Source organism: Ptychodera flava, chromosome 19 (genome assembly GCF_041260155.1).
Source record: "Ptychodera flava strain L36383 chromosome 19, AS_Pfla_20210202, whole genome shotgun sequence".
NCBI classification, from domain to species: Eukaryota; Metazoa; Hemichordata; class Enteropneusta; family Ptychoderidae; genus Ptychodera; species Ptychodera flava.
Window position 1 is genome coordinate 16,773,800 of NC_091946.1, and position 24,332 is coordinate 16,798,131.

At 40.8% G+C, this 24,332-nt stretch overlaps 1 protein-coding gene across 3 annotated transcripts; it reads left to right on the forward strand.

The window, feature by feature from the left end:
* The first annotated feature begins 1,312 nt into the window (after positions 1 to 1,312).
* On the forward strand, positions 1,313 to 23,979 carry LOC139118719 (protein Wnt-11-like). Of its 3 annotated transcripts, none has more exons than XM_070682135.1 (6): positions 1,313 to 1,678; positions 3,307 to 3,509; positions 11,922 to 12,157; positions 19,449 to 19,729; positions 21,006 to 21,298; positions 22,788 to 23,979. In XM_070682135.1, exons 2-6 carry the CDS (start codon positions 3,406 to 3,408, stop codon positions 22,960 to 22,962), a joined length of 1,089 nt encoding a protein of 362 aa, XP_070538236.1. In that variant the 5' UTR covers positions 1,313 to 1,678; positions 3,307 to 3,405; the 3' UTR covers positions 22,963 to 23,979. The 3 variants fall into 3 exon arrangements, with proteins under 3 accessions (XP_070538236.1, XP_070538235.1, XP_070538237.1); XM_070682134.1 differs by lacking the exon at positions 1,313 to 1,678 and adding an exon at positions 2,878 to 2,981 and having other exon boundaries at positions 22,788 to 23,978; XM_070682136.1 differs by lacking the exon at positions 1,313 to 1,678 and adding an exon at positions 2,944 to 3,099 and having other exon boundaries at positions 22,788 to 23,978.
* Positions 23,980 to 24,332: the final 353 nt, after the last annotated feature.

The following is a 24,332-nucleotide window of genomic DNA, read 5'->3' on the forward strand; positions in this document are numbered from 1 at the left end:
ATCGTAAAAAGACACCACAGATTACACTTCGGAGACCTTTTCACAATTTAACGGCCATATCGATTTTAAATGTTTTCATTGCTGTTATTGGACTCCAATAATGATAGTGTGTGATATTTATATCAGCACCGTCGTTTGTAAAAGTACAATACCATGTGCGTGGGGCTATTCTGTATATGTACGGGCTATTCATTATACCTTAGTCTATTTGTCCTGTACATCTGTCTATTACTGTATCTGTTTGTCTGTGTGGCTGATTCTACCTACATCCATCTATCCCTCTACGTATCAGATCCCCTGTATTTATCAGCATTCCCTTCATTTTAACATTAATTCATCATACACTCCTCCGAAAACTGCCGACTCTCTTTAACTCCTTGTAGCAACTGAAGCTATACTATCACAGACTCTCCAGTACACTGTATCTGATTTGCGACGTAAAGAAGCTTGAGCTCAAGTAATTACAGTGTATTGTCTCGATCAAATCAAGCCGTTGGTCCTTGGCTTGCAAACTGATCAATAGCCGGTCACTTATCAGCGGCGCAAAAGAGCAACTGTATTCAGATGTTTTCCCTATATCTCTGCTTCAAGTGACTATAACATGGTTACAAGTGGAGGCTAATGACCCACACAGCTCAAGTGAAAGTTTTGTTCCCTGAAGCCGGTAACTTTGGCCAAGGATATTCAATTTCACTCTCTCCACATGTGTTCCTTTGTCTGCAATCTCCAAAATTCCGAACAGGTGTGGCGCTGCGGGAGGCTAATGTTTGGCTTCCTTGAAATACAATTCAAAGGGTTTTCTAAACGGTGAAATGTTCAAACAGAAAGACACCCCCGAAAACCGCTATACAAGACAACTTTTGCGGAGTAATCGCTGTTAAAAGTGAGATGTTCTCGATTCGGAAACAACAACGGAGTTATTGCTCATAAGAGTGTGTGTATTCATAGCAAATTGATTATCTAAATCCTTTCAAAAGTCTTACCTGTTGTTGGCTTTCTCTTTAAGTTCTGCTTTTATCTGTTTTTAATTGCCAAAGATACATTGATGTATTCCATGATAACTTTCCTATTGCTACCACCATACCTTGGTATTTGTAATTACAGATGCTATAAACGTGTCAGATTTGCGTATCAATTCCGAAGGCTGCGCGCAGAGAGGGTACGCAGAAACCATGTCCATTACACTCAATGAGACAGGAGCAGATTGCCATGACTACCAAGGTGTCATCACTTATCAGGGCGGAGATGCCAGTCTGATTTCAATCAACACGAAGTGCCTTTCAGGCATTATCGCGCATGCGTGGGGCGATTTAAGTTATATCAGTCTATTGGGCCCATTGACACCCTTTGTTGAAGCGGCGTTTTCTGTGCAGACCTGCATCCTATCTCCCATTCGAATCGTCTTCAATGCTCCTCCATACACACAGAGGAACAAAAGAGCTTTCAGATATTGGTATAATCAGTGTGTTATGCTCGTCTTTAGCGGGGATACACCAGACACGGACAGGCACCCTCAATAGCTTGACTTCTCTCAACTGTCGCCTACTACACTTACACGTCTGAGAGAAACTTTTGATCCGGCGCGGCCTTCAATAGTCCACCGGGAAAAGCTAATCACACCCGCGGGAGTGGATTAAGGAGCTTTCACGGATATCGAGATAGTGTAGCGGTCTCTCCGGTGAGTACCCACGTATGTTTGTTTTTGTATGACCGTATACTAAAAGCGTCTGCCGCAGCAGGGCGGCAGTGTGTCGTTATTCGCTGGTACTACCGTGTTGTCATATTATACACCGGGTAGATGTCGCGAACTGTGGCGGGGGTCACCGGTACATTTGCAAACAGACACTACACGCCGATACACGCTACCATAACCTACATTTAACAGAAGGGTAGTGAAAGAATTAAGGCGAGAGATGTGATCGGAACGTTTGGATTTGTCAAAAGACGCACCATTTGGCATTGTTGCGCTGGAATTCCTAGTCTGCGTTCTATTTTTGTTGTTGGAATACAGTTTTTTTTTCTTTAAGCGACCTCGGGGTCTCAACTTAAAATGAGTCGCCGACCGATATATACACCTCTTCTTGGATGGATACCTGGCTCGTCAGGTCTCATTTCATCGCCCTAATATGAGGACAATGTTGCCCAATGAGTCGTGCTAATAGTAAACATGGCTCACGGCAGTGTTTCGGAAACCCTGAAAGGTAACGCCTTAGCCACCGTGAAGCAGCCAGACTTGGGCTGACTTGACGGCTGTGAATGCACGTCGTTGTGAGTACAGGCATTGATGTACATGTTACTGGGTATGGCAGCTACCGGGCCCGTGACAAGAAACACTAGCGTGCAGGTGCCGTCCAACTAGCGACCTTATAAAACAAGCGAAACTTTCACGTTGGGAAAGACTATTAAATTACCCACAATCATACAGAGAGTGTGGTGACACATTTTAATATTATTGCCTGTATTTCACCGTAAATCAACACTGAATGATTTAATTAACCCCCTCTATGTTTGGCGGCACATGAGATCTGATCAAAGGAGAACCAATGAGGCTATTGCTGTCAACAAGCCCCGATTCGCTATAGTGGAGAGCGTTACAAATATTTGTGTTTTCCATTAAAGCTCATTATCCATTCTAGGTAGTTGACACCTGTTTTGTTTCGTATCGATAGACGAGAATCGGCGTTGAATGAATGCACTTTGGACATTATTCGTGACACAGAGTGTTGAAATTCTCTCCCGCAGCGACAAATACAACCTGCACCCCTGTTATCTTAAACTTAATTACGTCTCTTTTTGAGGTCAGGGAATTCCAATTAATATTGGAAGCAAGGCAGGGTAAACACGCGATGACCCGGACATGAATGTCCTATAGCTCCCCTGTTTTACACAGCCGTGTGCAATGGGTTTAGTTGATATGTGTTTTCCTTGTTTGAGGCGGGTGACAATGTCGATTGGGCTTGAGGCGTTGCAACTTGGGGCAGGTAACGAGTCTCCGAGATGGCTCAAGATAGCCGTCTACAGTATTTGCATGCTGTACTATACTGCTCCCTCGTACCCTCATCTGACACTCAACATCTTGTCTATTTACACGAACAACTGGTATGGAGAATTGACTGCCGCCTTTTAACACACTAGTATTTCACGTGTAATAGTAAACGTGACGATGTCATATTCACGTGGTTGATTTCATTACAACTCACGCGCTTCTTTCAGAACTCACTGGTAAATACAATACGACAGTTGAGGCTACCCTGTGTACGTTATGGAACTCAGCGTCTTCTGTTTTTCATTCATTTTATTTTTCAGGAACATCTTAAAATTTCAGACTTTGTGATCTTTAAGGAACGTGAACGCAGAAACAGACGCTCAACTCGCAGTGTTGGTTCATAGAAGTTGAGTCAGTTGATGTTATCCATGGCGCTACCGAAGACTGAGTCACCTACAGCGACTGTGTTCTTCATAGTCCTTCTCATCGCTTCCGTACACTTCAGTTACGCTATAAAATGGCTGTAAGTTATTAACACTACTATTTTTCCTCGTCTTTTTAATTTCGAAACTATTGGAGGTCGGGCAAAGGGTACGTTTCTCGATCATGTCATGTGATACCGCGAGAAGTGGCAATTGCCCTCGGGGAAAGGAGTTCATACGTTATCTTGGTGGCAAGACATACGGTGTGCTATCAACATTAAACACTGATGTAAATTTGCTAATATTTCTGCAGACGATTAAACAAGAAAGTACGAGGTTCTGACCGACACGGCACATTACGCATGCTTGGTGTGCCGTTCCCACGCGCAGACACGTTCATCAGCATTCTGGGCGCGTTGCAGTGTCATGGAAGTGCCAATTACCTGACGAAGTGCTTCCACTAAGACGGATTCCCAGCTTGTCAAAATATTCTCTTGAAATGTGATTTCAAGTGAGTAGTTTTGCCGGTCGTTCTGTAATCATTACAGGGTCGAGCAACTTAAATCTCTTGAAACCTTCGATTGCCAGCGGGTTGTGTTGCAACCGTTCTCGTTATTTTTGTTTCATCTTATTTTGTTGTCGTCTTGTTGATGTGTGCTCAATCACAGTGTACATTAAAGGGAAACTGTCGTCGGGACTGCGCCTGTGCGAGTTTCTTGTTTACAAACAATGTATTTCGTGCACGATATCTAGATGCAAGTCATCATCATAGTTGCAACATTTAAATTATACAATGTAGATTATGACAGACATGTTTTAACTTTCATCAATCACCATCGTACCTTGGATACAGTATTTACATCGGTTGTATGGCTCCCATACGACCTTTGAGCGCAGTTCCGACGATTGTATCCCTTTAGCGGAACGGCTGTGTTTAACACTTTCACTTCTGGACGATTTTCCCAAAACGTATCGCTCACTTCGACGACATGAATACATATAGTTGAATAATTGTTCTCATATTATAGTGTTGTTTAAAAAGATACAGTCGTCGGAACTGCGCTCAATGGTCGTATTGGACATATATGACAGATATAAACACTGTATCCAAGGTACAATGGTGGTTGATGAAAGTTAAAACACATCTGTCGCAATCTACATCGTATAATTTAAATGTTGCAGCTATGATGATGAGGTGCATCTAGATATCGTGCACGAAATACATTGTTTGAAACAAGAAACTGCGCACAGGCGCAGTTCCGACGACAGCTTCCCTTTATTTTTTTATTCGTCAACTCGATACGTCAGCAATATACATAGTAACCATTTTATCAATATCGAGATCGCTGGGTTTCAGGTCATCGTGTAGAATTTCTGGTACACATTTTTGTTTTCTGTCGCGTCGAAAGTTTTCGTCATAAATAATGTACCTTCTCCGTGACATTCTTGTTAGCGATGCTAGGTACAAATATCGAATGAGACTACCAGATGGTAACACTGAGGGCCAGACGATAGAACATCGAATTCTCGGAAATGCCAGGAAATCGATCCGATTGGTATAAGAAGGTCGGGAACTTTGTGACTTGATTTGTTGGGGTCGAGGACCAGAGGAAAGCGAAACATTTTGGGAATATTTGCCCCCATTTCGCAGAACCTTAGTTGAATGCGAAAAATGTACAGGATGGGCAGTTTTGAAATAGGATAGGCCGGGTTTGGTCAGCAGACCGTGGGGCAGGTTACCGGAATCACACACATTTTTCCCGCTCCGCCATGGGCTACCAAACGGTCTTATCAAAGCGATACACCGTTGTCGGTTGCCCAGTACCACAGGCGCTCTTTGGCCGGACAGTCTGTCCACAGTCTGTCCGCGATTGCGAGGTGTATATGCAGAGCACCTATTACGCGACCGAGGGCCGCCAACAATCGAGCGCCTATGTTCCGGACAGGCGATTGTAAGTAACCGTGGATATATGATGTCGTAAATTGTTGTGAAGTAGTGAGGGAGTACAATCTCGTTTTGACCTTCAACCTTTGGGATCTTTCAAGAAGCAGTCCTTCGCTTTCTTCTATTCTACGCATCTGAAAAGAGAAAACACGGATATAACAATTAAAAAGAGCCACATGGCACTCGCTCCACTGGGACTCGCGTATCGAGTTCTGGATGTTTGTATCCGTCGGAAACCCTCGTAATCCCGGTATTGTTAAACGATGGAAATTGGACTTAATTGGATGTCAATTATTGAAGAAACGACCCGACCCCAAAACCAAAGGTGCTCACTATGAAACACAACAAACACCGTTTAAATCTTGTTAAAAATTTGTTCACGCCGAGTTCTCAACGGGGCACACCGAATCCTTCCGTTTGACACTACAGACAACTGACTGACTTGAACCTGTGTTTGTTTGTCCAAAGACCCTCGTTTTCTCGAGGGTCTCTCTCTCTCTGTCTCTCTCTCTCTCTGTCTCTCTGTCTCTCTCTCTGTCTCTCTCTCTCTCCCTCTCCTCTCTCTCTCTCTCTCTCTCTCTCTCTCTCTCTCTCTCTCTCTCTCTCTCTCTCTCTCTCTCTCTCTCTCTCTCTCCCAAGTTAACGCACAAAGGAAACGGCGTTTTCAATCATGTGGATACAAGCGAGAACCCATTTCCAGCACGATCCAATAAAATGCGTGTTAGTTCTGACAAGAATCATTAAAAAGATATACTGAGTCAGCGACTTCTTCGACACACAGCGGTTCACTTATTAGGCGACATCATAGTGTAACTATTTCGTCCCTATACAACTGGTTGATTGCTGTGTTGTGCCTGTTCTGTCATAGCATCGGGAATTCCTGGTCTTACAGTAGTTGTCAACACCCTCGTTATACGAATCCGAGTTACGAGTTAAACTTGGTGTCAATCATGACAACTACCCATTGCTTGACGTACGTAGTCGCTGAAAACGCGCGTATTTCCCAAGCCTCCGCGACAAACAAACCGTCAACTCGGATTGATACGCACGCACACACGTATGACTACAGTCATAACACAAACACAGGTAGAGCTACCGTGTACCACTCTGTCCCCGATATGTTTGCTAGTAAAACAAAGCGGTGAGAGACTATAAATGAATGCCGGGGATTTTCACACCCTTGTGATAAATGCCCGTTTAGCAACTACTTGCGAGGTGATGGTCTCAAATACTTCTTGCACGCAAATCAGAACCTTAGTCCCTCCAGGGACTGTGCCTTTACCATGAACGTAATTTTGCCTGTACATACTCGCTTTTACCGTTGGCCGTTGTGGGGTCTCTGTCTGTAAGGGGTGTTAGTTACTAACGGTTTATCAAGGGATTTATCGTCTGTGGCGAGATTCTTTTACCTCGCTCCACAAGAGTACACGGTTTATTGTCAACATTTGGTTTTAAGACACATTCCGCCATAGACTTTGGGAGATCAGAGAACTCTATCGAGAATAGGAGACTTAGCCCCTACTTTGAGCTAATTAGGCTACGTCATCGCCTCAGAAGACCCGCAGGCGAATTGACCATTGAAGGAAACCTCTCCACCAGTTCTGAGCGCCTTCAGGAATTCAACCCGATTGATATTCTCTTGTGTAAATTGTAGCCTTTTACTCCCAGAATAGCGACTAATATCCGAGTGAATTATATCGATGGCAGCCCCATTCAAACTCCCGAGAGCGATCGATAGCCTACCTTCAGTTTGTGACCTGGTTCGGAAAATCCTCCCTAGATTATTGTTGCCCCCGCCTTTCTTGGTATTACAGCATGAGTTTAAACTTTGGTTTTATTATATCGTCGCATTTAACAAAAAAAGACGTATATCATAAAAAACCGCAGTATGTTCACCTGCCAGTCTGATTCAAAGACGGTAGTTGCGTCCGGGACTCATAGGGTATTTCCTATGCCGATATAGCGCATGAAGTTCTGAGCGTTGTTCTATATCATGTCAAGCAATTCAGCACATGTTACATTTTTTATTCATCGAGGAATTTTGTCAGCAAAAAAAGAGAACAAAAGAAACATGTGATGATATTTAAAGCATGTGACCTTATTGTGGGTGATGCGGATTTTGATTTTTGAGGGGGGATTTGTAGAGCAAACAAGATTTCGAATATTGCCAGCTTTTATCCTTCGCTTGTACAAACACTTTGCCAACAAGAACAAGAGCCCCCTTGTTTATTACCCGAGATGTTCAAGGCGAAAGAGGTTCTTTTTTCTATTTGTCATCGCAGCGGGGTGTTGGATGGTGTCTTTTTAATCCCCTCCGCAATGCACCGATAATTCGTATGAAGCCGAGCGAAAAAAACACAGGCCAGCGGCTCTGTGATTGTTCGCCAATATAGCGAACCGAGAGAGAGCGCCGGGTCACTGCCCCTGGAGAAAGCCTGTAATCTCAATGTTGGAATCGGATGGAAAGCGCGCTCATTTGGAAGAAATTAAGTGGAAAGTGACTCATGTGCATAAAGAGTTAAGTGTTAGGCAGCTTCACTGAGCGACTAAAGTAAGGCATTATGTTAAAAAAAACGACTTGCGAACGCAGAGCGACTATGCGACGTTTCAGAGCCTCTCGAAGTTCTGAAGAATCGTAATTATTCAGATTCCGATAAGAAATTAAAAAGAGCCACTGATGAATGGGATTCCGATAATCACGTTAATTAGCCTGGTTTTTATAATTAAAATAATAGCTTCCAAATTTGGCAATGTAAGACGGCATTAGCATATTGTATTCAGATGCTAATCCAGTACTCATTACGGATGACTGCCCTCTAGGCACCCCACTTACACGAATTGTAAGTTGGTTTTTGGATTAATGCTTTCTTTTATTCCAATTAACTGGCGCGGTGCATTAGCGAACCATCAGTAGTGAGTAATTTCATGCATTGTGGCAATGCCGATGGTGTACGACAGCCCGTTCGGGTGTAAAGCCATCGCCGGTGCCTTTGATTCCCCGATCGTATCCGTCGCGAGTAGCGTTGCGAGTGAGGGTAAGCCAGGACGACCGCAGAATCGCGTCTTCGCCGGTGACTGCAAAGTGCAGTGTTTACAGAAACACGACAGATACTAACTGTTTTCAGAAATAACGATCTGTCATTACCCACACTTCAGCTGACAAACGTGCTTCTTCTCTGTAAATGATCGTTAAAAATGGCATTCACAAAAGTGAATGGCGTGTTTATCTTGCACACAGCTATACGTCTCCAAATGGCTTTGAAAAGTCGTCAAAAGATCTTTCCAATCCATAAAACTTTATGGAGTTGTTTATCGTAATTGGGAAAGCTTTCATTGGAATTCTAAATGATTTAAAAAAACCGAACGTCTTGTTATGTGTCGAACAGAAATTCAAGAGATAATGTAGTTGTTCGCGTTGGTATCCGATCTTGATGAGGCAGTGCGGGTCACTGGTCTCTTTCGAGCTTTTCAAATTTTCCTTGCGGAAGGCAATCATCGGTACAAATGCGAACAAGAAACCGACAGCGCGCCTTATCACTTGCAGACTGACAGGGCAAATTTTTCAAAGATTTGATTTCTCTGTCCCCAATACCGTACAAACCCATCAATCACGTTCCTTCCTCCAGAGAAGGGTAATTTGATGGTCAACTTTGACGTCACCTTGTCGCCCTTTAGGGCAAAGTGTCCAGCTCGTCAAAATCACTGTTATGAGATAGTCCTCGTCACATGCGAGCGACCAGAACGTTCCAAAATAGAGCCGTCATCTGCGCACTTTGCTCTGGCAGTTGACCGTTCAAGTCCCGACGTGACAGATTTTACCTTTCAGAACGTTTTGTTTATCATATTTGTTTCTCGGCACTTAGAGACCAAAGTACATCTGATTTGTGTGAACAAATACCGAAAGCGAATCGTACGCCCCCTTTGGACGATTCGCTCGCTCGTGCCACGCAGGAGATACAGTAAATCCGATGGTGCAATTAGTATTTGAAGTTGTCAGATGAATGAAAAATGATTTCTTTTGACCAAAAGTTCATTCAATGTCGTCATAACCTGATTGACAAAACGTGGAACATAAATTCGGTCAGTGGATATATTGAAAAAAAACCCACTGCCAACAGAAAGTAAATACGTTCAAAAACCATAGTAGGAACACTTTATCATTTTACACATTCGCTAAGACAAGGTTTTGTTTGGAGTGTTTTCAAGTGTCATAACCAAATGTACCCATTCAGTCACGAAGGGTAGACACCTAGTTTAGTTTTCTATGCCTTTTTAAACTTGAAGGCATAACAAGCTGGCGTTGCTGTTCTGAACACATTAAAGGGTTAAAGAGGCGACATTCACGACTTTTCTTGCTCTTTCCATTTCTTGAAACACGCACGGGCTTAGTGGGTCAAGAATCCAAAAATGATATTGTCAGTAACCCATTCGTGTGCCGCTGAGCCATGCGTCTATGTATCCAAAACACAACCGCCGCTGAACAGTTTGAGTGACACCCATTACTGCGTCTGTTGTCTGATACTATGGTCGATAGTCTGGCCATGTGGATGATAACAGTAGCGGCCAAGACAACCTAATTTATATTCAGACTACGTTGTTACAAAAGCTGTTTTTGTCATGAGATGTCAACTCGTCTTTCCAGGCTTCTTTGATGGCTGTACATGATTGTACTGATAAGCCGAATCCTTGAGCGCGTGGGAACTCCAACTATCGATACATGGGTCCGACAAGTTGGTGGTATCTTGCCGTAGGTGATGCGTAGCGTGTTCGCCTTGAGAAGTGCCCTCTTTAACATGTGATAGACCCAGTGATTAACTCATCACGCTACGCCTCAAGTAGCTTTCGTGCACGCCACATCTGAGATAACGCCGAACACTCTCTTTCTAAGGCTGTCCTAGTGTAAGATGTCTTTCCACGACTATAGCAAAAGAAGCTTAAAACGTCAACCCTTGAAAGTCCATCTTTGATAATTTCACCGTGGAAATCTGACAGACACTGACGGATGAACTGTAAAATTATATATGTTGGTTTGAACTTTTTGTGACATTTGTATAAAATCTCATTTTGACGTTTATAATATCATTATCAAGTATCATTAAAATTTGTCAAGATCATACATACAAAGGGCTGTCAATAACTTTTAAAAAATCTGTAGAGTAACTGTACCACTTGATATCCCTGTTTAAATGTTTTGAGACAATAGTTGACTTTTTTGTTTGAATTATCAAGATGATACAAGGAGTGTTTGGACATCATATTCAAAACGTCAGTCTACTTAATGTATAAGACGCGTAAAATCGCATTCACGCTTTCGTTTCGTCGTCTGGTGAGAAATTTGAATTTCCGCTGTCACGTTTGATGATATTGCAGTTTGAACATCGCCAGAACCCTGTCTGTTTTGGGGAAGAATGTACCATAGGTCACGTGGTTTGTGTGACCAACAGGTGTCGTCAATGATACGCAAACGGCGATTGATCAAGCGATCCATCCACTAAAGCAGTCGAAGAAGCCATTAGTCGAGAGACCAATCGAGTGGAATGGCAGGAACGAGCAAAAGAAAGCGAAAAATGTTTGTTGTTTTTGATCAGGTTGTTGGCTGTCTTGCTGTTTCTCTAAGTGTTTTGCCTCAAGCGGAACCGGTAACACACCTTCAAAATTGCGGCAAAATGGAACTAGGTCCGACGATTTTCTCATGTTACTCCGTGTTCTGTGTGTAGACAAAGCAGCGCGGCAGTATGAGGCGGATCTGTAAAGTGTCTATGTTTTAGAACTTATTGATGATCCGGGCGATCGTCTTTGCATTTGAGGAAACAGGAGAATGACAGTTTGTATATTAACCAGCGTCGCTAGACAAGTTTTCACGAAAATGTGGTTGTTGATCGACGTTTAGCAGAGACATTCTCAACATATTTTTAAAATACCTTTTTGTTCATGCATTGTGAAACTCAAAAGGCGACACGCCATCTGAATATAAGCAAAGCGTGCCAGAATTCGAGATCAACTTTGTAGTTATTGATCGAGACTTACCACAGTTACCACAAATGATTTACACGATAAGTGTTCATTCTACTATTCTCGAGGGCCTATGATATATGTGAAAGGACTGGTGAACTACGTGTATATTTTAATTGGCCGTGTAAGTGGCTCGATGTTCTTGAGAACTTGAATCCTAATAAAGTGTGTTCTCATGTGAAAGTAAAAATGTTAGCCCTTGTTTGCTAACTATATCTGAACATTTCAAGTGGGTCAACCCTTTGTCAACAAAAATGACCATAATGCAACAGCGTCCATTGTTTACTTAAATCTCAAATTTATGGTATTTACTGGGTTGACAATAAAAATAGCTCAATTATTTAAAAACATAATTTTTGAGTCAAAATCATCCCACAATACGTCATAAGTAACATTATTTTTGAATTGATGACTGTTCAATGAGAATGCAATATTATAATTGATGATATCTTGACCTCATTACTTAAAATGGCATACGCAAAGAATAGTCATTATACGCTTAAATATTATTTATGCTTCAAATATTTATTGGGTTTTATTGAATCTTGTGAAACAGGGCACTGGCTGAACATGAACCCAAACTTTACTGGAACTCAACGAAGACTTGCAAGAAAGCCAAGGGACTGGTCTCGTCACAGGTAAAGTTGTGTCGCCGGAATCTGGATGCCATGGAAGGTCTTGTAGAGGCTGCAGAGCTGACAAAAGAGACTTGCCAAGAACAGTTTTCGGATCGAAGATGGAATTGTAGCAGCATAAATAGAGCACCTGATTATACACCAGACCTCGATAAAGGTAATCTTAACTTAGTCGTTTTCTTTAAATTTCTTTCTTTTATCTAAATCTCTCTCATCTCATTTTTCCCTCCCACCTTTCTCTTGTGTGTGTGTGTGTATATATATATATATATAAATATATATATATATATATATATATATATATATATATATATATATATATATATATATATATATATATATATATATATATATATATATATATATATACACACTCTGTGCCCAAGTTCAGAGGTTGCCATAAAGCCATTATGGTGATAACCGGGAGGGCACATTGTATACATTTTGTGTATATATATATATATATATATATATATATATATATATATATATATATATATATATATATATATATATAAACAAATTACTTAAAGTGTAAAGTAACGAAATCTATTATTAAAGTTTCATTACTTTGTTCTTGAAGTAATTTGTTTTGTCGGCAAACTCCTGTTAACGCGACGAAAACACCTAACATTCCAACATATTTTTGTGGACTTGACCCTGAGAACATATTGAGAATTCTTCACGCAGTAAAGAGCACTCGCGGCAAACATTCAACGCGGCAATCACTGTTGACTGTGAAGAAAGCGCTATTAAAGAGCTATTTAATGTAGAATAGGGAAACAAGACCTCCCCGCTTCTTTGTCCAGTTGTAAAGTGTTTTTACCGAGTTTGTGTTGTTGTTGTTGCGGCTTGGATACTTGCTGCACACCGACAGAATTACGGATGGACACCATGCAGGTACTCAATGCAACAGCCTGGTGGCGTGTTTTGTAACCAAACTGCAAGCGTCCGTATAAATTGCTCGCCCCAAAGCCATCTGACTTCAGAACACCTTGTTGAAGACAACTGGGGTCTGACGTGTCGCCCAGCAAAATGGCGGCGACCAGTGTCGCTATTAAGTGGTCCGAATAATAAAAGAGTAGACTTGAAAAACGCGCTAGAAGAGATGATTGCCTTTCTGAAATGGTGAAAGGAGAGCGCCCACACAAGGCTTCAAATTCAAAAGAAACGCTAACAAGATCCACTGTATTCTATCTACACTGCATCCGTCAAAACAAGCTTTTGTATTCAGGGTGTATGAAGCCTTCCTGAAAAAGTTGTTTCCATGATTGAAAATGTCCTATTCACATCCTATAAATCTAAGTATAGCTTTACTGCTGGAATGGACAATATCTGTAACCTTGAAAACATGCGTTCAATACCGACCGTTATATGATGCGGAATGGCAGTGTTCGTAGTAGAATATGTTTCTTTGAAGAGTGGCGTATTGAACAAACCTGGGGGAACGCTGGGCCTAGTTTTTTATGCCATTAAGGGACTGGACATAAATTATAGGGGGTAGTTTTTTGAGGGTGAGTAGCAATTTTTAGCGCAAGCACTTTTGAAGGGTCACGACATTTCACGCATGCTTTTTGGGGAGGGTCATCATTTTTTGCGCAACTGTTGCAGCTATAAGAAGGTAAGATGTGACTGATAAGCTTACAGTGATTCTTCCAAAAATACCAAATCATAAAAATACATTGGAATCTATTGGGCAAATTATTAACAATTTTCCCCTACAAAACAAGCTATATGGCTGATGATTTATGGAAATGTACTTTTTTGAAGTGGGAGGTAATTTGATTTTTTGATTCCATCAAAAATGTTGATTCACTATACATGGTAGAGGACGAGAAAACTATGATCATTTTCCCAAAGTAAAACTGGTAATATCTGTACAGTTATAGATGTTTGATAATTGATATAAATCTACTTGGTAAGTATAGGGTGGTTACAAGTACATATGGGTACACAAAATTGGAATGTCACTGAAATGTTGTTTCACCATACGTTGTAGTCTATTACAAAACTATGATCAATTTTTATGCAATACAAACTAGCTAAATCTGTGTATTTGTAGACACTTCGTAATTGATATTAATGTACTTGATCAGACTAGGGTTGTTACAAGTGCATGTGTGTGTATACAAGAAATTTCAAGTTGATTTTGGAATTTCACCGAAATATTGATTCACTATACATTGTAGTCTATGAGGCAACTTTGGTTAATTTTTTTTCCATAACTTGCTAAACCTGTGCACGTGCTTTTATAAATGTTTATAATTGATATAAATGTACGTGATGAGAATATTATGTTTGAAAGAGCAGATGTGAACAACAAATATGATATTGGAATTTCACCTAAGTGATTATTTGTAAAGGTTAAAAAGTATCCTTTGAAAGTTCAAAGGTCATCTGAGAACCTATATGTCAATTAAGATATTATTGATACGGACTTTGGCACGCAGGAGGGTAATTGTTCTTTTTGTCGTTTTTTTTCTGTGTTTTTTGCGCATTGAAATTGGGGAGGGTCACTATTTTTCGCGCAGCATCAATATGAAAAACACCCACTCCGTAATTTCTGTCCTGTCCCTAATCCGCCCATTGCAATTAAGGTGACTTATACGATGAATAAGTTGAAATTGCTCGCGGGGTGATATTTACAGCAATACAGTGTGGCGCAATCCAAATATTCTCCACTGTCGCGAAACATTGCATAACATTGTGTTTGTAACGTTGCACACCTTTGGACCTTCATTTCAAGACTTGAAATTAATGTCAAAAAGACAGCGGATGATGTGTGAACAATTTTGTGCTGACAAGCTGAATTCCCGGAAGTATAACGAAACTCGAACATTAACTGGGAATTATACCCTCAGTCTGTCCCACACGACTTCAATCAACGGAACACACTGGAAACATATTGCCTTGTCACTACATGTCAACACAATGCGGAAACAAAGTAATTTTTCCCTCGATGAACATTCTACAATGCTATACCGCGAGAAACGTGGAAGAGCTGACATTTTTTGAAACGTCTATATCAGTTATTTTGTCCCTTTTCTGACTACTCGTTGATAATTCTTAATTGTCTATGTCGTTATTGTTGACAATTTGACGTTATTGTTGAAATATACCTTCTGTACCTGGCTGACGTTGACGTTGACGACTAACAGATGCTCCTTGACATAGAATATATTTGTTATTCAAAACACGAGGCAGTCAATTACGTTCCATCCAAATAGAATGCTAATGTTAAGTTTCTCCGAATAAGTATACTACGTAATAAGCCAGTCAATTAAACATTACAGTAAACGATCCTTTAATTTTCGTTTATTCTAATATTATCTTTACCTGACGGTGATATTTACAGTTGGTAGCCACGTGGGATTATTTTTTCTGTATGTCAGACTGCCATATCCAGTGTATAGATGGATGCACATTGCTAAGCAATTATTATATGCTCATAATTTAATTTTCATTTACTAAGTAAATTTCATGCCTCTTCAGAAAATGAGTTCTTCGAGTTTTATTTTTTTTTTTACAAATATGACTGTAATCGTGAACGTGTTACATAATCGCCACTACCAATAGAAACAGGTTAGGCAACAATTCTTCGAACTTTCAATTTTTCCGATTTTGATTAGGGCAGTTTTATATGTGTACCACGTCATCGATTTCCGATCTCATCTCTTCGCCTCTATGCAAGCTCGTAAGTCTAATTTATAAGCGTTCGTGAATTTTCATTCCATCGAACCTGAGAAAAAAATACTCGAAGCAAACAAATGTCATGGTGTGAAGAACAGTTGGATGTCGACAAATCCGATGCAGCTGTCCAAATTATTGGATTATTTCTGGGTCAAAGTTGCTTTTAACATTTTAAGTTGCCAGCCGCCGCCTTAAGGTAGTTCGCGCCTCGAAAGTGAAAGCCAAACTTTTGCTCAAATTTTCCTCAAAGAATATTTCAATCATTCTCTTTCAAAATCAAGAATAAAAATCGGGGGTCACTGAGCAAATTTTGGAACTAGAGAAACAAATTTACTCAAGATTTACCGACATTAGAAATTCAAAATGGCCGTCATCCCTGTGTTAACTCTTTGGAGAAAAAATAAAATTTGCGATTTTCGAAAAGCTAAGCTGGTGAAAAGTTTACTTACACCAAGAGCTTTAAAATTAACCCCCACAAGTGGTAGATCAGAAAGAATTGAAAAAATTAGGAGTCCGACTATCTGTCCCCGAGGTGCGATCTGTACCTTAAATCAAGTTTATAAACTTGAAACGAAAAACATTGTCGACGTGGATAGATTTACATTTGATTCGACAAAGCTATGGACCAGTCTTAACGGAAGACGTCACTTCGGATTACGAGAAATAGAGTTAGGGAATGTTAGTCGAGATGCAAACCAGTCGTAGACCAAGTGTAACTAATTTGCAAGAATGCCCCGTAGTTATTGTCTGAGAAACCACAAATAGTCCACTTGGTTGAGTCAATGTAATTAGAATAAAAACTTTAACAAGGAACACAAACATCAGTAATACTCTTGTTGTTTTTTAAAGTACAGGATTAAATTCTGTTTGTAAGGCTGTGGTTTCACTCCCTTCTGTCAGGAAAATCACTTTTACACTTAAGACAGCGGCAATTAACATTGACAGGACTGGTCTGGTCCATGTCGTTCCTGTGTCGTGGATGTCTATACAGAATTTGATTTGTCGATTGACGCCGGTCATAATCCAACATCAGCCAATCAAAACACCAGGAGGGAGCCGATATCAAGTCGTATAAAACAACATGACATGATTGATTGCACGGTCGGCCAGTTTCTTGACTCCCTCATCTTGTTAATGAGGCTGGGAAGAAAAACAAAACAAGGAATTGCCACTTATCCCGATGTACTTCCAAATGTTACGGCAGTAATTCCGACTGAGTATATACCGAATTATTTGCATGTGCTTGATCAACTTTTCGCTATTTTAATGACATTCATTTCCGAAATCCCGAGTCAATCATCGCGGAAAAACATGTTTGCGGAATTTTCTTGTACAGGAAGTTCATACATCTTTAGTTTCAGTAGTGCATTCTTTAAATCCATCGCGGTTATACTAATCTACGTTCGCAGGGCCTTAAGGGATTTCTTCTCCCAGCAATTAAAAGTGCTTATTAATTTCATCATAAGTATATGGATTTTCTTGATAAAGGAATAAAATGATGTTCCCATAGATAATAGCAATGGCCTTGCTCTTCCAAGTTTCGAGATCATCTCCTCCATGTCCGCAACGCATCATAATCTACAAGATCTGTTTTCTCCTATGCAAGGTTTACAATGCAGACTTTTACAGAGACAATGCCTTGTCTCTGTCCAGATTTACCTTCACAATTCGAGTTGTTGTCCGCATTCTTTCCATTTCAGGTTTTCTAGTTATGGGTTACACTTTGACTCACTCACTGCAAGCCACCACACGCCAGTCGCAGCCCCCCTCCCCCTCGCAACTCATAATCCTTCCAAAATAATGTGGAGTTTCCAGAGTTCATGTGTGTGTTAGAGAACGGGATAGAGTGGTTCATATAATCAAATAATCAATTACCATTGAACTAAAACTAGAAGAAGATTCTCATAGATTCTCTGGACTGGACTGTGGACTGTATTCTAGTGTAATACGATAGCTTTTTTAAAATTATGATTATCAATTGCTTGATAAACAACAATGGCTGTGCTCAGAAGACGAAACTCTCAGTTGGCGTCACGTTGGGGTAACCTGTTGATTTCTGTAATGAAGATAACTGGGACCCTACTCCCGGTCAAAAGGATTCTGACATTGACTTCTGCCAGCGTCCTTCCACACTCACCCTATACTTCTATACTACACTCAGGATGAAGGACGTTTCGTTTATTCTACAACTGACAGTTCACTGAAAGACTGCCATCCATCTTCATGTCAAACGACTGCATTCCGTCGCAATGTAGTACCGCGAACCACTATCTATCACCTTTGACCCCGTTTTGATGCCAACTAAGCGCCGTAAAATTGATTTGTTCCGCTCTTGTGAATCTAAGTGATCTGTTGCCCACGCTGGTGGCAGTAAACCGCATGCTTGCGCTATGCTAGTCCGTTTTTTCTCCTCAAATAGGTTATTAAAAGATCTAACTTCGCTGCTCTAAACAAATATTTCTAAAATTACGTTCAATTTTTCGGCCCTGTGCAGTGGCCTTTACGGGTGTCAAATTTAAATTGATTTTCACACGTGTCACATTGGCAGCGCGTTTTACTCCGGGGTAAACTTAAATGGCCACACAACTTCGTAGAACTCGAGCTTGTCGACCGAAATACCGTACGCGCAGGCACGCGTAGCCGGATAAGTAATTAAATTTATATTTCAATCGTCTTTGGAATGACATGATTTATATAATCTGGGCTACTTTCAGTCAAGAAAAAGAGCGACTTAAATAAAGTCTTAGCAAGCCTCTTTCTCTTTTCAGAATCAAGTTAACCTCGGATTTCCAGTTGCTCTTGTAATGATAGGAAATCAAAATGTTTTATGTTAGGTTAGATTGTTTCCGCTGACTCGAAAGGCCCTTTGAAATTCGGAGTAAAATGGGGACACAACACATATCTTTGGAATAGTAGCGCCACGCTCAGCAAGTTTAACATTCCGTAAAACCTCTGAGCAATTACTTGTCTCACTCCGCCCAGGCATTTAGTGTCCGTAACCGATGCGTTGGCGGGAAACTAATCGTCTGCTGACGTATTAGGTCGAAGAGGGCGGGTATGTTTCATAGTGCCAAGAGTTGATTTGCGGTGTTTTCGCTGCATATTAATTTTGCCTGAGGCGAGTCACGTTAGTCGGATTCCTAGACACTTAGTTGTACCCTCAGTTCATTACAAAGCAAGGACAGCCATGCCTGTAGTCATAGTAACGGCGGAAGATATAATGACTGTGAATTGTGACATTATACCCTCTGGGTCGAGAATACCCTTTTTAGAAGGGAACAACTACTTCCAAAGTGCTTGGATTAATTCATATCTTTAAAATGTCATTTGGTAATAGTTAAAGCCTGGTTATTTTGCTACCGGCTCGCCTCAAAGCGCGTTGTGGTAAACCGCTGCATAGCTTGTCCTTCGCAAATCCCCGGTGTCTCTTTATTTCGAAGCACCGCTTTCTCTGGCGGCGTTTCTTATAAGTCGACGACTGCAGTATCCCCTCCCAATTTTCCTGAAATTTGCCTGTCTGACTGTGGGAATTTTCAGCTTCTCTGTCCGCTAGCTATGTCTGTCCCCGGGCATGTTTTCAGTGTCACGGTTACCCATACTTCCGGTATGAATTTCAGTTCTGATGATGATGGTAATAATGATGATGATAATGATGATGATAACGATGATTACGACGACGACGATGACGATTGCAAAAACGACGTTATTATTATTATTATTATTATTATTATTATTATTATTATTTCTCCACATAAAAGGTACCAGGGAATCTGCCTACGTATATGCACTATCGGCAGCTGCAGTGGCCTATTCAATCGCTATTGAATGTAGTTCTGGCTCCATCACCAAATGTGGTTGTGGCCGGATGCCCGAAACCCAGAATTTCGAGGACGGCTTCCGTTGGGGAGGATGCAGCGACAACGTTGAGTACGGCATGGATTACAGCTCCCGCTTCGCCGACTCGCCCCTCAGAATGAAAAAAGTCAGGTCATCGTCGAAGTCTCTGATGAATCTGCATAACAACTATGCTGGGCTTCTAGTAAGTTGATTTGTTTTAAACTCACAAAAAAACTTTGCTCGCTCGAGTAAAAATGAGAATTTCGACTTATTCAGACATTCAATCCTAGACTTGTTGTCTGACTTTCACTGTGATGTTCATCCGATATTTCTTTAGGCCACTTAAAAAAATTATTTGTTTGCCGTCCTTGGATTTTTGAAAACCTATCAGCCAGCCAGGGGAAAAAACAAACACAGCCAAAAAGCACAAATGTATTAACATAACCACATTTTTTATTTGGTTGCCTTTGTAAAACTAATATTTTGTTTGTAATAGCATTAACATTGTGTTTGTTTTCTTAATTTTCTCTCAAAACGTATCAGCACGCGGACGGGAAACAAAGAATTTTATTTAAAGCGCCTTATTGTTGCTATTTCAAAACAAACCGCTCTAAATTGTGGCATTTTTAAGCCTTGCAACTACAGTTTGGTGTTCATTGATTCGCAAGTCGTTTGAGAGGAAAATCTGCACGACTGCAGTGATAGGAGTCGTATCAGACACTTCAAAGGTTTAGAGACCATCATTCATGTAGACCGCTTTAAAGATTGCGCGGCCATCTTAACCCATTCATTTGTTCAACTTCAAATCCAAACATATTCGGTTGCTGGTGAATAGATCCCTCAGCGGTCGCTAATGGTTCGTCTTGATTCGTGTGGTGTAAGGTTCTGATATTCACCTATACGTACACGTCAACTTTAAAGGAGGAACACTTTCTCTTTGTTCATGCACAGTCCCTCCATCATAAATTGCATGCTTCGCACTGATTGCCAAAGACAGCCAAATCGTTTATCGTGCTGCATGTGCCGATCGATACGGGAAAAATGGGAAATTATGAAAAGATTTGGTAGATGATGGTGCATGTTACTAGTAGTTTTGCATCGTCGTAAACCACGCGCCTCCACAGCTGAGCGCTACCCATTAAGATTTTTGCGTAGGTCAGCGGAGCGGAAATTATACTCTGGCTCGCGAGAATGGTAGTTTTGATATTTTGAATTAGAGTAAATGCTTATCTAATAAGACAATATAGAAACTAAAACGTTTACAAATCCTACTTATGATGTGATGATGTGCAGTCTCCAAAAAGTGTCATCAGGTACAACGGTCCAACGGTGGTGGCAGTATGCAAGTGAGAGACAAAATACACGGCTGTCACGTGAAAATTGTCTTAATTTTTGTCTGTATGATCATGCACGTAGAAGCGACATTCATGGCATAATCATATATAATCAAAGATGATATTCTTATATTTTCTATCCAGACCGTCAGAACAAGCACGAAAAGGGCCTGCAAATGTCACGGACTGTCAGGAGCATGCAACCTAAAAACTTGCTGGGAGTCCTTACCGGAAATGAGCGAGATTGGCTCTAAGCTGAAGAGGAAGTACGCAGGCGCGACTGAGGTCACAAACCAGCGAATTGGCAACAAAAATGTGCTGGTGCCGCGAGACCCGCATTTGAAGAGGTTCACCGAGGATGACCTGATCTATCTCACAATGTCGCCGGATTATTGCATGCCTAACCACGAGACTGGTTCGGTCGGAACCGAAGGAAGGTACGGTATTTATCACAAAAATTAAAGAATCAACCAGACTGCGATGAGATCATTTTTACCAGCCCAAAAGACAAAAAAGGATCATTACCGCCAAAAAGTGATTCTCAATTTAATTTCCATTCATATCACAACAATATGGTTATTTTTTCATATAAACCACGGAGACAATTCTAGCGCCGCTGTGTCTCCGCTAGCAGTTGTCTATTGAATAACGATACCAAGTAGTGCTTTACCTCTGTGTCAGAGAAATATATCTCAGACAAAAACAGAGGCGGCAATCGAATATGATTCCGAACCGGCAAATCTCCAATCATGTTCAACATTGAATGCTTAAGGTAGAACGCGCCTCGGGGACAGATATTCGGACTCTCAAACTTTTACAATTCTTTTCTGCTATACCACTTGTGGGGGTTGAATTTAAAGCTCTTAGTGTAAGAAAACTTTTCACTGGCTTAGTTTTTCGAAATTCGAAAATTTCATTTTTCCCCATAGAGTTGACACAGGGATGGCGGCCATTTTGAATTTTAAATACTTTGCGTTATTTTTTTCTGTAGTTCCAAAATTTGCACGGTGACCCGAGATTTTTATTCTTGATTTTGAAAGAGAATGCTTAAAAGATTCCTTATGGAAAGTTTGAGCAAAAGTTTTTGTCTTTCACTTTTGAGACGCATACTAGTTTAACGTGGCTAAAACTAACACATCAATAAGGCAAAGAAAAATTTAAGAAATTGTTTCTCATCCAAGACATATTGCAAAAATGATGCGGTGACGCGGTTTTTTTCTCTCAATTTTGTTTTTATTCTTCAATCAACAAGAACGCGCAAAAATCATGACAACAACATAGGAATGCACGCAGAGATAAGTGCACAGCAGTGTTGCTTTAGTACTTTTGTATAGCAACAGTTCTGTGGTTTGACTTTTAGTGCAGCAATGCACAGTTTTGACATATGTGTACAGTTCTGAATGGAATGTTAGTGTCATTTATTTTGTTTACAGTTTTGTTATATACAGCACTGTGTTATGCACTTTCGTTGCGTATTTTTGCATTATTTTTTCATTTTCATTTTATTTCCTCATGAGCAGAAAAAAAGGTTGACGCGGCGGGTCTGAATTGACGCGCGCGAGGATGAGAAACAAACTTTTTATTTTCCTTGGCCTAAGCCATTAAACAACAAGCCTTTAGAACACGATAACTGATTATTCGTAGCTGATTTTGTAATATCTGCAAAAAAAGGCAAAAAGAAATGGACTCTACAAAAAGTAGAAAGTGGGATTCCAATTACATTTGTCCTCTTCTTTCAGTGCCATAAGTGCCGTCATACACAATACCTTGATTTTGCTTCCAAAATACAGTTGCTCCGTTCAACATCTCACCCTTTTGACATTTTATGTATGAATAAAAAGTGAACAGGTAGACACAACACACTCTGACAAGACAAGTTGTAGGTGAGTCTTATATGTGTACCTCGTAATTTTTATTTCCTCGTAGATTCTGCAACAGGACATCTATAGGCAACGACGGGTGTGAATTAATGTGCTGTGGACGAGGTTACAAGAGCATGGTGATGGAAATCGTCGAGCAGTGCCAGTGTCGTTACCACTGGTGCTGTTACGTCAAGTGTAAAGACTGTCGACGAACTCTCGAAGTTCAGGTGTGTAAATAGGACCGACACTATACCCGCAGTGTACCCTTCCCAGGTGACATTTAGTAATACATGGAAATTATATTAAACATGTACAGTGGGAAATAACCGTCTCGCTCATTTTCTCTCCGTCGGGAAAGTTCGGTAGTACGTAATCCAAAGCATCGCGTGACGACGAAATCACGAAAAGCTCCGAACACTTACACTACGCTGCATCCTGTGCATGTGGATTCCGGCAAGCAGCGAAGATTGCCGTTTGGTGGCGCTTTAATAACCGACATGCATGCAGAGCCAGGTTAGGTCTTCGTCTTGCAGCATCGAAGTGATTCATCGACTGGCGGTGCAGTGTAAAATAACACCATCTGTACGAGTGTTTTATAAAGTTCAACTCTACGTTTATAGTTTATCGTACCGATGTAAATAGTTACGATTCGGTGTGGTTGTCATGCAGTGATCTGTATTTGCTGATACATGGAATGCCGTTCTCGTTTTCGTCATGCTCACGTTTACGCTGTGACCGTTTATCGCGAGAAAACAAGTATTTATGAAAATATCATCGAGATATATATTATTACTGTTATTTTAAAGAAGGTGGGGATATTTTAAAACTGATGTGTCGAGGTATTACAACTGGATCCATGCTGAAGACCGATGCTGATTTAATATAACTGTATACAAGAAACTGGCTTAAACTGTGACTTCCATTTTGAAATTCAACAGCGTTTCCACGTCGATCAGCCTGCCAAACGATATCGTCAAAACCCGTTACCAAACTAAAGATGCGCCCTCACAGGAGAGACTCTCACAGAGGGGGCCGAGAGCCCTTTGTTCGGCCTGTCTTCAGGGCACAGTGTTTTATGACTCCGTGTGGTGATAACTCAAATAGAATGTCCTTTGTGACTGTTTAACTGATACCCACCGATTTTTTTCTAACTAGAATATTATATTATGATAAAAATGACTGCCGTATTGTGATGTGGATTTATTCAAACTTTAGCTGATTATACTATTTTGTATAATAAAATACTAATTAGGTCAAAAAGTTCGTCGTCTGAGTGTTACGTACTTAGAGAGTTTTGACAATGACACCCATCGACAAGGAAACGTCAAATCGTATTCAATGTCAGACACAGGCGCTGGATCTAATTCGGATGCATTAAAATACTACTGAGGTTGTTTGATAGGCGGTCATCGACAATTCATCTTAAGTGAGGCGTTAACTTTTCTCTTAGGTCTGCACTAAGGATAAATTAAGACACGTGGGCAGCTGACGAATGTACCTGGCGAGTAAACATTCCGACCAATTGCAGCCTGGGAGAAATTTTGGTGTACTACCACGTAGACGTCATGGCAACCGCTGCTCGGGCTCCGAGTTTGTGTCGTTCTTCATA